The following is a 12,945-nucleotide window of genomic DNA, read 5'->3' as shown; positions in this document are numbered from 1 at the left end:
GGTAATAAATAGTTTGTCGCAAAATATTTAAATGTTCCTGGTCTATATTAACGACATAGGAGACAATCTGAGTAGCCGTCTTAGATTGTTTGCAGATGATGCTGTCATTTACCGTCTTGTAAAGTCATCAGATGATCAAAACGACTTGCAAAATGATTTAGATAAGATATCTGTATGGTGTGAAAAGTGGCAATTGACCCTGAATAAAGAAAAGTGTGAAGTTATCCACATGAGTACTAAAAGAAATCTGCTAACTTTCGATTACGCGATAAGTCACACAAATCTGAAGGCTGTAAATTCAACTAAATACTTAGGGATTACAATCTCAAATAACCTAAACTGGAACGATCACATAGATAATATTGTGGGTAGAGCAAACCAAAGACTGCGATTCATTGGTAAAACATTTAGAAGGTGCAACAGGACTACTAAAGAGACTGCTTACAACACGCTTGTCCGCCCTATTCTGGAGTATTGCTGTGCGGTGTGGGATCCACATCAGGTGGGACTGACGGATGACATCGAAAAAGTACAAATAAGGGCAGCTCGTTTCGTATTATCGCGAAATAGGCGAGATAGTTTCACAGACATGATACGCGAATTGGAGTGGCAATAATTAAAACAAAGGCGTTTTTCGTTGCGACGGGATCTTCTCATGAAATTTCAATCACCAGTTTTCTCCTCCGATTGCGAAAACATTCTGTTGGCACCCACCTACATAGGGAGAAATGATCATCACGGTAAAATAACAGAAATCAAGGATCGCACAGAAAAATTGAAGTGCTCGTTTTCCCCGCGTGCCGTTCGAGAGTGGAACGGTAGATAGCTTGAAGGTGGCTCATTGAACCCTCTGCCAGGCACTTAATTGTGAATAGCAGAGTAACCACGTGGATGTAGATGTAGATTGAGGTGCAAGTGTTAATGCTTACCGTATCCATGGCCAAACAGAAATACCATTTTACAACACACTGATCGCATTACGGCACTGAAAGTGTATCGAATTCAGATTGGGCTAATACTCAAATTATTTGATATTATTAGTAGCGTACACACATCAGTTGGTTCTACTAAGAAAGAAGGAGTTGGCTGCCAATAAATTCCTTTAGGCTTCTCTAAAACAGAATGTTAGTAGTTGTTAAACTCTTTATGACTGCTGGCAGTTAACTGACAATATGTGTTCCTGAATAAAGGATATCTTTCTAGACCAAATGACGTGATCTTATATCTTTGTGAAGATTATTCTTATTTCTACTACTGATTCCATCAACTGAGCTGTTGTTTTGACAAAAGGTATACGACAAAATTCATTAAGAATTAAATATTTTTGGAAAAGCAGTTAGTATCCCCACTTTCCTAAATAGGCTTCTGCAGGATGATCTTGAGTTCACACCACAAATAATTCTTATTACACGTTTTTGGGCCAAGAAAAAATTTAATTTGACTACATGAGCTACCCCAAAAAGTAATACCGTGTGACACTGAGGACTGACAGTAAACATAGTATGCTAGCTTTTTTTAATTTTTATGTCACAAATGTCGGACAACACTCGCATTACGAATACTGATTTGTTTAGCAGCTATAGCATATCTGAGGTATACTACTCCCAGCTGAATTTATCATCAAACTGTAATCCTAAAAATTTAACACTGTCAACTCCTTCTCTCTGTTTGTAGTTGTATTTTAAGTATATTCCGGCAGGAAACCTCTTACCAATTTTGAGCTACAGGTACTATGTTTTTCAAAACTATAGCGGCAAGGAATTGGCTGGGAACCACTTATTAATGTCTACAAAGATTTCATTAAAAGATATTTCTAAAACTGTACTTAATACAATATTTGTATCATCTGCAAACAAAATAAACTTGGCATCTGATAACGACACAGGTGAAAGATCAAGAAAAAGTAAGGGTCGTGAGGTGGAATCTTGTAGGACACCATACGTAATTAATTCCCAGTTGGATGATGCCAAATGGGTCCATACACGACTCTCTCCTGATGACGTCACTGTTTTCTGTGAAAGATTGGGATTTAAACCAGTTTGCATAATTTATTGTTATCCAGTAATGTTCTAATTTACTTAAAAATATTGTGGTTTACACAGTGAAATGCCTTTGACAGATCACAGAATATATCGCCAACCTGTAATTTATTGTCTAATGAATTAAGTAGATTCTCGCTGTTTGTATAGATAGCCTTCTCAATAAAGGAACCATTTAGAAATACCAATTGAGACCATGACAATATATTATTTGTTGTCAGATGGTTACGAAGCAGATTGTATTTTACCTTTTCTAAAATTTTCGAAAATGGTGGCAAAAGTGAAACTGGACGAAAATTAGAAGATTTTTTTTATCTCTTTACATAAACAAAGGCTCATCTTCAGCATATTTCAACTATTCAGGAAATGTTCCACTGATAAAAAACTATTTATACATATAACTTAAAATGTTACCTATCTCAGAAGCATACTGTTTCATAAACTTAGCTTATCTCCTTTCATAAACAAAAGTTTAACTTAAGCATATTTCAACTATTCAGGAAATGCTGTACTGATAAATGACTATTTACAGAAATTACTTAAAATATTACTTTCATAAACTTAGCTGCAATGGAGCTAGGGGTGCCTACTGAACAAAGGAAGATATTACACGGGAAGATACAGGGTTTGTGTGGTGGTGACATAGAGGAAGGGACTCACATTTCAAGTCGTGCTCCCTTTTACACCACTGAACCAGAACTGTTTTCAATATCAGCAGCTCGTTGACGATACACAGAAGCAGTTAATTTTTAGTATTTATTTTACTCGTACATATTTCTTTCGTATTGGATCCATGAAATAATTATAGAAATACTTTTTTGTTCAGACGAGCCATACAGAATATCCACAAGCTGTTGGCACCAGGAGGTGAGGCCATCTTCACTGTGCCACCAAAGTTTTCCCTATGGGATGGGTTTGAAGACACGATAGACGATCCAGAATGGAGGCAGCACATGCAGGTAATTTCGGACAAAATTCTTGCTTTTTTAAAATATATTTTAGTAATTTACTTGTTTTTTCAAGACAGCGTAAGCGAATAGTTGTCTGCACCCAGCAGTGCATCACTAGACCAGCTTACGCATAGTGCGATGTTTATTATTATTTACTTACTAATTTTTACTCTATTGTTTTTCGTTGTTAATGACGTTTGATCGTACCATGTCATTAAACAAACAAACATTTTGAAGAAAAACTCACAAAGAGCACTGTAGACATATAATATGGCTAAATGACAATAACAATAATAGTAATAACAATAACAGTAATAAACATTCATTACAAGAGTTTATTTTCCAGAGTCAGATAATGGGAAAGGAACGAAGGAACTTCTTTTATCTTCGTCTGTGAAGACGTGCTTTTTGAACATACACCAAACAAAACTTACGTCTACAGGGCGCAAGCCAGTTTATGATGTGTGTGGGAGAGGGTAGTTTGCGTACCACTGCTACTTGCCTGTTCCAGTGAAGAATGGGGACGCGAATTGTCGTCCATGGAGACGAATGCCTCGCCAATATGCTGCCGATATGGTTGCAATATCGGTCGGAGGATGGCATTCACGTATCGTATAGCCGTTACGGCGCCTTCCATGACCACCAGCGGCGTACGTCGGCCCCACATAATGCCACCCCAAAACAGGAGGGAACCTCCACCTTTCTGCACTCTCTGGACAGTGTGTCTAAGGCATTCAGACTGACCGGGTTGCCTCCAAACACATCTTCGACGATTTTCTGGTTGAAGGCATATGTGACACTCATCGGTGAACAGAACGTGATACCAATCCTGAGCGGTCCATTCGGCATGTTGTTGGACCCATCTGTACCGCGCTGCATGGTGTCGTGGTTGCAAAGATGGACCTTGCGAAGATGCGCATCATGCAGCCTATTGCGCACAGCTTGAGTCGTAACACGACACCCTGTGGCTGCACGAAAAGCAATATTCAACATGATAATTAAATCAAGATCCTAAGCTGCGGACAGGCGTTGATATACGTCAACGGGGACAGTTGAAAATGTGTGCCCCGATTGGTACTCGAACCCGGGATCTCCTGCTTATATGGCAGACGCTCTACCTATGTGAGCCACCGAGGGAATAGAGGATGGTGCAACTGCAGGGAATTATCCCTTGCATGCTCCCCGTGAGACCCACATTCCCAACTTAATGTCCACACACTACATTCGTAGTGCCCCTGCCCATTACATTCATTACTCGGGGCAGACAATTTTACCGAGTCCCGTAAGAGTTCGGGCAATGCGTGTGCATCCGCACAGAAGATGAAGGTCAATGGCCGGTTAGCCTTAACTATATGAAGACCTTCTTCATATTATTCAACATGGTGGCGTTGCTGCGAGGGTTCCTCCGAGACATAATCCTTAGGTAGCGGTCATCCACTGCAGCGGCCTGAGCGAGGCATGTCATCGACAGTTCCTGTCTCTCTGTATGTCCTCCCTGTCCGAACAACACCGCTTTGTTTCAGTCCGAAACACCTACACACTTCCCTTGTTGAGAGCCCTTCCTGGCACAAAGTAACAATGCGGACGCGATCAAATCGTGGTATTGACCGTCTAGGCATGGTTGAACTACAGACAACACGAGCCGTGTACCTCCTCCCTGGTGGAATGACTGTAAGTGATCGGCTGTCGGACCCCCTCCGTCTAATAGGGGCTAGTTCTTGGAACCGGGGTGATGCATTGCATTTTTTGATGTGTGTAAAAGTCCCGTAGCAGTCCAACTATACTGCGTAATAGAATTAAGGGATCACTTTTTCGAAATCCCGCAATTCCGACCCATTGCCATGCTTAAGTTTGAAATTTGGCTCACTCCATTGTGCCATATGGTATCATATTTTGGGATAACTCCACAAACAGAGAAAAAAGTTTTAGAGTACAGAAACGTATAATAAGAGTAATGAGTAGTGTAAATCCAAGAATATCATGTCGAAACCTATTCAAAGAATTGGGCTTATTAACCACAGCTTCTCAGTATATTTATTCTTTAATGAAGTTTGTTGTAAATAATACATCTCTTTTTCCAAGTAACTGCTTAGTACACAATATCAATACTAGGAATAAGAACAATATGCATAAAGATTTAAAATCACTTACTCTTGCCCAGAAAGGAGTCCAGTATTCAGCAACGCATATTTTCAATAAGTTACCAGCAGCCATTAAGAGTTTAGTTTCAGACAAGGCACGATTTAAACATAATCTAAAAGAATTTTTGGTGGCCAACTCTTTCTATTCCATCCATGAGTTTCTCAACAAGTGCAGTAGACCATTTTAATGAAAATTTATTATATTTTAACTTTTGACAAGTAAGTACCTACTGTGTGAATGATGGATGCATGGAAAGCAGATGTAAGTCTTAAGTCTGTAAATAATGGAAGTTTAATTTTAAATCTTGTACATAATCTGACTGTTCTCAACTGAGGATCCCTGAAATGAATAATTTACTTTAATTTTTGACAATACTTGGTTGTAATAGCCAAGAAACTAGCAAATGTCTGAATGGTGGATTTAATGGCAGCTGATGTAAGTATTAAACTTGTAAATATTAGAAGATTAAATTTAATTCAAGTACATAATTTTACTGTTTACTGACTGAGGATCATTAAAATTAATGAAACTCAAGTTTTTCTAATTACATTTTTGTAATGCGTTTATCTGACATGTTCCGCACCCAGGAGGATTCCCTCTTTTATGGGTCTATAGAATGAATAAGTAATCTAATATAATCTAATCTAAGGTGCGTACAATCTTCCTCTCTAATGATGTAAAAGCATAGCGCCATGCGATCTCTCCCTTGGGCTCGACGACAAGCTAGGAGTCGACACATGCGAACAAAAGGTCACAGCTCAGCACTTCAAGTGCCGTACAAGGTGGATTAATAGTGTTCACTACAGTTCTGCTCAGTGCCGCCGTAGACGTGTCACACGCTCTCTTACCCACATTTCAGCCCCTTCTTTTGACGCCTCCGCAAGCGAAGCAGTAGGCGCTACGTTTGTCATACCGTATTTGTATACAATTTTCGTCACATATGCAGAACGATTTATTTGAATATAGTTGTCAAATTTAATGACCTGTAAGCCCAGGAAATAATAAACCTCTTCCTCACTTATCTGAAAATGTTTAAGGGACTATTGAATAAATTTAGTTGTTGCATCAATACAATGAGGTGATGAGTCATAGGATAGTCATATATTGGTGGCGGTAGTATCACGTATACAAGATATAAAAGGGCAGTGTATTGGCAGAGCTGTCATTAGTATCCAGGTGATTCATGTGGAAAGGTTTCCGGCGTGATTATGGCCGCACGACGGGAACCAACACTGAACGCGCAATGGTTGTTGGAGCTAGTCGCATGGGACATTCAGTTTCGGAAATCGTTAGGGAATTCTACACTTAAGAGCCAAATAAACTGGTACACCTGCCTAATAAGTGTAGGGCCCCCGCGAGCACGCAGAAATGCCGCAACACGACGTGGCATGGACTCGACGAATATCTGAAGTAGTGCTGGAGGGAGTTGATACCACGAATCCTGCAGGGTAGTCCATAAATCCGAAGAGTACGAGCGGATGGAGATCTCTTCTGAACAGCACGTTGCAAGGCATCCCAGATATGCACCATAATGTTAATGTCTGGGGAATTTGGTGGCCAGCGAGCTGTCTAAACTCAGAAGAATCTTTCTGGAGCCATTCTGTAGCAATTCTGGACGTATGGGGTGTCGCATCATCCCGTTGGAATTGTCGAAGTCCATCAGAATGCACAATGGACCTGAATGAATCCAAGTGATCAGACAGGATGCCTACGTGTGTGTCACCTGTCTGAGTCGTATCTAGACATATCAGGGGTCTCATATCACTCCAACTGCACACGCTCAACACCATTACAGAGCCCCCACCATCCTGAACAGTGCCCTGCTGACATGCATGGATTCATGAGGTTGCCTCCACATCCGTACACGTCCATCCGCTCGATAAAATTTGAAACTAGACTCCTCCGACAAGGCAACATGTTTCCAGTGGTCAAAACTCCAGTGTCGGTGTTGAAGGGACCAGGCGAGGCGTAAAGCTTTGTGTCGTGCAGTCATCAAGGGTACACGAGTGGGCCTTTGGCTCTGAAAGCCCATATCGATGATGTTTCGTTGAATGGTTCGCACGCTGTCACTTTTTGATGGCCCGACAATGAAATCTGCAGCAATTTGTGGAAGGGTTGCACTTCTGCCACGTTGAACTTTTCTCTTCAGTCGTCGTCGGTTCCGTTCTTGTAGTATCTTTTTCCGGCCGCAGCGATGTCGGAGATTTGATATTTTACCGGATTCCTGATATTCACGGAACACTAGTGAAATGGTCGTACGGGAAAATATCCACTTGATCGCTACCTCGGAGATGCTGTGTCCCATCGCTCGTGCGCCGATTATAATACCACGTTCATACTCATTTAAGTCTTCATAACTTGCCATTGTAGCAGCAGTAGCCGATGTAACAATTGTGCGATACACTTGTTGTCTTATATAGGCGTTGCCGACCGCAGCGCCGTGTTCTTCCTGTTTACGTATCTCCGTATTTGAATACGCACGCCTAGATCAGTTTCTTTGGTCCTTCAGTATATACAGGGTGATTCAAAAAGAATACCACAACTTTAAAAATGTGTATTTAATGAAAGAAACATAATATAACCTTCTGTTATACATCATTACAAAGAGTATTTAAAAAGGTTTTTTTTCACTCAAAAACAAGTTCAGAGATGTTCAACATGGCCCCCTCCAGACACTCGAGCAATATCAATCCGACGCTCCAACTCGTTCCACACTCTCTGTAGCATATCAGGCGTAACAGTTTGGATAGCTGCTGTTATTTCTCGTTTCAAATGATCAATGGTGGCTGGGAGAGGTGGCCGAAACACCATATCCTTAACATACCCCCATAAGAAAAAATTGCAGGGGGTAAGATCAGGGCTTCTTGGAGGCCAGTGATGAAGTGCTCTGTCACGGGCTGCCTGGCGGCCGATCCATCGCCTCGGGTAGTTGACGTTCAGGTAGTTACGGACAGATAAGTGCCAATGTGGTGGCGCTCCATCCTGCTGAAATATGAATTGTTGTGCTTCTTGTTCGAGCTGAGGGAACAGCCAATTCTCTAACATCTCCAGATACTGTAGTCCAGTTACAGTAGCACCTTCGAAGAAAAAGGGACCAAAAACTTTATTGGCTGAAATGGCACAGAAAACGTTCACCTTAGGCGAGTCACGTTCATACTGAGTTGTTTCCCGCGGATTCTCAGTGCCCCATATACAGACATTGTGACGGTTGACTTTCCCATTAGTGTCGAAAGTTCCTTCATCACTAAACACAATCTTTGAAATGAAAGATTCATCTGTTTCCATTTGAGCAAGGATAAAATCACAGAAATCGATTATTTTAATCTTATCAGCTGCAGACAGTGCTTGAACCAATTTCAGACGACTAACCTTTTTCGTAGGACTCTCCATACAGTTGATTGTGGAATTTGCAGCTCTCTGCTAGCTCTGCGAGTCGATTTTCCTGGGCTGCGAACAAATGCTTGCTGGATGCGTGCTACATTTTCATCACTCGTTCTCGGCCGTCCAGAACTTTTCCCTTTGCACAAACACCCATTCTCTGTAAACTGTTTATACCAACGTTTAATACACCACCTATCAGGAGGTTTAACACCATACTTCGTTCGTACTCAATAACACAAAAAGCTTTCTGTTGAGCGGTCGCCATCTTAGCATCAACTGACGCTGACGCCTAGTCAACAGCGCCTCAAGCGAACAAATGTACAACTAAATGAAACTTTATAGCTCCCTTAATTCGCCGACAAATAGTGCTTAGCTCTGCCTTTTGTCGTTGCAGAGTTTTAAATTCCTAAAGTTGTGGTATTCTTTTTGAATCACCCTGTATTTCGAGATTCTCAGAGTCAAGAGTGAGCCGAAAATACCAAATTTGAGGCACCGGTCCGAGGACAGCGGCGTTTGCGTGGAGTTGTCAGTGGTAACAGACAAGCAACAGTGTGTGGAAAAACCGCAGAAATCAATCTGAGACGTACGACGAACGTATCCGTGACGACAGTGCGGCGAAATTAGGCGTTAATGGGCTATGGCAGCAGACGACTGACGCCAGTGCCTTTGCTAACAGCACGACATTGACTGCAGCGCCTCTCCTGGGCTCGACACCATATTGGTTGCACCCTAGACGACTGGGAAACCGTGGCCTGGTCACACGAGTCCCGATTTCAGTTGGTAAGGTTTGATGGTAGGGTTTGAGTGGGAAGCAGACACCACGAAACCACACACTCAGCTGGTGCTGGCTCTATAATAGTGTGCACTGTGTTTGCGTGGAATGGACTGGGTCCTTCGGTCCAAGTGAACCGATCATTGACTGCAGACGGTTACGTTTCCTTACTTGGAGAACTTTTGCAGCCATTCATTTACTTCTTGTTTCCAAACATATCACCTGGCCACAGCTGTTCGCAATTGTTTTGAAGAACATTCTGGACAATTCGAGAGAATAAATTGACCACTCATATCACCCGACTTGAATCCCATCTCATATTTATGCAACATAATCGAGAGGTCAGTTCGTGCACAAAATCCTGCACCGGCAATACTTTGGTTCAAAAATGGTTCAAATGGCTCTCAGCACTATGGGAATCAACTGCTGTGGTCATCAGTCCCCTAGAACTTAGAACTACTTAAACCTAATTAACCTAAGGACATCACACACAGCCATGCCCGAGGCAGGATTCGAACCTGCGACCGTAGCAGTCGCACGGTTCCGGACTGCGCGCCTAGAACCGCGAGAGCACAGCGGCCGGCAATACTTTGGTAATTATGGACGGCTATAGAGGCAGGATGGCTCAGGTTTTCCGCAGGGAACTTCCAACGACTTGTTGAGTCCATCCCCTATCGGGTTGCCTCACTGCACCGGGCAAAAGGACGTACGACACGATATTAGGAGGTATCCCACGACTTCTGTCACCTTACTGTAGAGCCCCTAGCCACCGGCAGTACCATTTTTTCGACGTAGAACATGCATGGACGTGAACAGCTCTCCCATAAATTACATTTAGTAAAAAAGTTAACAAGACATACATTCCAGCATTCTGGGCTTGCTTTAAACGATACAGACGCAGAAGTTCTATACCATGACCAAGTTCCTCTGGTCGATACATGCAGATTTATTCCTTCGAAAAACCCTTGAGAAATACCGCCCTTACATCACAATGCCTTATATGCCAGTCATATTGAATTGCAACACTCATCAGGGATCTCATCGTTTCAGATCTTGCTACAGGACTAAATACGGGTTGTTGTTGTTGTGGTCTTCCGTTCTGAGGCTGGATTGATGCAGCTCTCCATGCTACTCTATCCTGTGCAAGCTTCTTCATCTCCCAGTACCTACTGCAGCCTACATCCTTCTGAAACTGCTTAGTGTATTCATCTCTTGGTCTCCCTCTACGATTTTTACCCTCCACGCTGCCCTCCAATACTAAATTGTCGATCCCTCGATGTCTCAGAACGTGTCCTACCAACCGATACCTTCTTCTAGTCAAGTTGTGCCACAAGCTCCTCTCCTCCCCAATTCTATTCAATACCTCCTCATTAGTTATGTGATCTACCCATCTAATCTTCAGCATTCTTCTGTTGCACCACATTTCGAAAGCTTCTATTCTCTTCTTGTCCAAACTATTTATCGTCCACGTTTCACTTCCATACATGGCTACACTCCATACAAATACTTTCAGAAACGACTTCCTGACATTTAAATCAACACTCGATGTTAACAAATTTCTCTTCTTCAGAAACGATTTCCTTGCCATTGCCAGTCTACATTTTATATCCTCTCTACTTCGACCATCATCAGTTATTTTGCTCCCAAAATAGCAAAACTCATCTACTACTTTAAGTGTCTCATTTCCTAGTCTAATTCCCTCAGCATCACCCGACTTAATTCGACTACATTCCATTATACTCGTTTTGCTTTTGTTGATGTTCATCTTATATCCCCCTTTCAACGCATTGTCCATTACGTTCAACTGCTCTTCCAGATACTTTGCTGTCTCTGACAGAATTACAATGTCATCGGAGAACCGCAAAGTTTTAATTTCTTCTCCATGGATTTTAATTCCTACTCCGTATTCTTCTTTTGTTTCCTTTACTGCTTTCTCATTATACAGATTGAATAATATCGGGGATAGGCTACAACCCTGTCTCACTCCATTCCCAACCACTGCTTCCCTTTCATACCCCTCGACTCTTATAACTGCCATCTGCTTTCTGTACAAATTGTAAATAGCCTTTCGCTCCCTGTATTTTACCCCTGCCACATTCAGAATTTGAAAGAGAGTATTCCAGTCAACATTCTCAAAAGCTTTCTCTAAGTTTACAAATGCTAGAAACGTAGGTTTGCCTTTCCTTAATCTATTTTCTAAGATGAGTCGTGGGGTCAGTATTGCCACACGTGTTCCAACATTTCTGCGGAATCCAAACTGATCTTCCCCGAGGTCGGTTTCTACAAGTTTTTCCATTCGTCTGTGAGGAATTCGCGTTAGTATTTTGCAGCAGTGACTTATTAAACTGATAGTTGGTAATTTTCACATCTGTGAACACCTGCTTTCTTTGGGATTGGGATTATGATATTCTTCTTGAAGTCTGAGGGTATTTCGCCTATCTCATACATCTTGCTCACTAAATGGTAGAGTTTTGTTAGGACTGGCTGTCCCAAGGCTGTCATTAGTTCTAATGGGATGTTGTCTACTACTGGGGCCTTGTTTCGACTTAGAACTTTCAGTGCTCTGTCAAACTCTTTAGGCAGTATCATATCTCCCATTTCATCTTCATCTACATTCTCTTCTATTTCCATAATATTGTCCTCAAGAACATCGCCCATGTATAGACCCTCTATATACTCCTTCCACCTTTCTGCTTTCCCTTCTTTGCTTAGAACTGGGTTTCCATCTGAGCTCTTGATATACGTGCAAGTCGTCCTCTTTTCTCCAAAGGTCTCTTTAATTTTCCTGTAGGCAGTATCTATCTTACCCTTAGTGATATGTGCCTCTACATGCTTACATTTGTCCTCTAACCATCCCTGCTTAGACATTTTGCACTTCCCGTAGATCTCATTTTTGAGACGTTTGTATTCCTTTTTGCCTGCCTCATTTACTGCATTTTTGTATTTTCTCCTTTCATCAATTCAATATCTCTTCTGTTACCCAAGGATTTCTATTAGCCCTCGTCTTTTTACCTACTAGATCCTCTGCTATCTTCACTATTTCATCTCTCAAAGCTACCCATTCTTCTTCCACTGTATTTCTTTCCCCCATTCTTGTCAATCGTTCCCTAATGCTCTCCCTGAAACTCTCTACAACCTCTTATTCTTTCAGTTTACCCAGTTCAGAGTGCACATCTGCCCCTGGAAATGTCTTACAATTTAAAACCTGGTTCCTAAATCTCTGTCTTACCATTATATAATCTATCTGATACCTTTTGGTATCTCCAGGGTTCTTCCATGTATACAGCCTTCTTTCATGATTCTTGAACCAAGTGTTAGCTATGATTAAGTTATGCTCTGTGCAAAATTCTACAAGGCGGCTTCCTCGTTAATTTCTTAGCCCCAATCCATATTCACCTACAATGTTTCCTTCTCTCCCTTTTCCTACTCTCGAATTCCAGTCACACATGACTATTAAATTTTCGTCTCCCTTCACTACCTGAATAATTTCTTTTATCTCATCATACATTTCATCAATTTCTTCGTCATCTGCAGAGCTAGTTGGCATATAAACTTGTACTACTGTAGTAGGCGTGGGCTTCGTGTCTATCTTGGCCACAATAATGCGTTCACTATGCTGTTTGTAGTAGCTTACCCTTACTCCTATTTTTTTATTCATTAT

General features: G+C 41.6%; 1 protein-coding gene across 1 annotated transcript in view; it reads left to right on the top strand.

The window, feature by feature from the left end:
- Positions 1-12,945, top strand: part of LOC126234918 (uncharacterized) — a 128,572-nt gene that overhangs the window by 69,221 nt on the left and 46,406 nt on the right. The window contains exon 3 of the mRNA XM_049943658.1: positions 2,866-2,998. Within this exon, the coding sequence (XP_049799615.1) occupies positions 2,866-2,998 (133 nt within the window). The remainder of the gene's footprint in view (positions 1-2,865; positions 2,999-12,945) is intronic.

This window comes from Schistocerca nitens, chromosome 2, assembly GCF_023898315.1.
Source record: "Schistocerca nitens isolate TAMUIC-IGC-003100 chromosome 2, iqSchNite1.1, whole genome shotgun sequence".
Taxonomy (NCBI): Eukaryota; Metazoa; Arthropoda; class Insecta; order Orthoptera; family Acrididae; genus Schistocerca; species Schistocerca nitens.
This window is presented reverse-complemented; position numbering and strand designations above follow the sequence as displayed.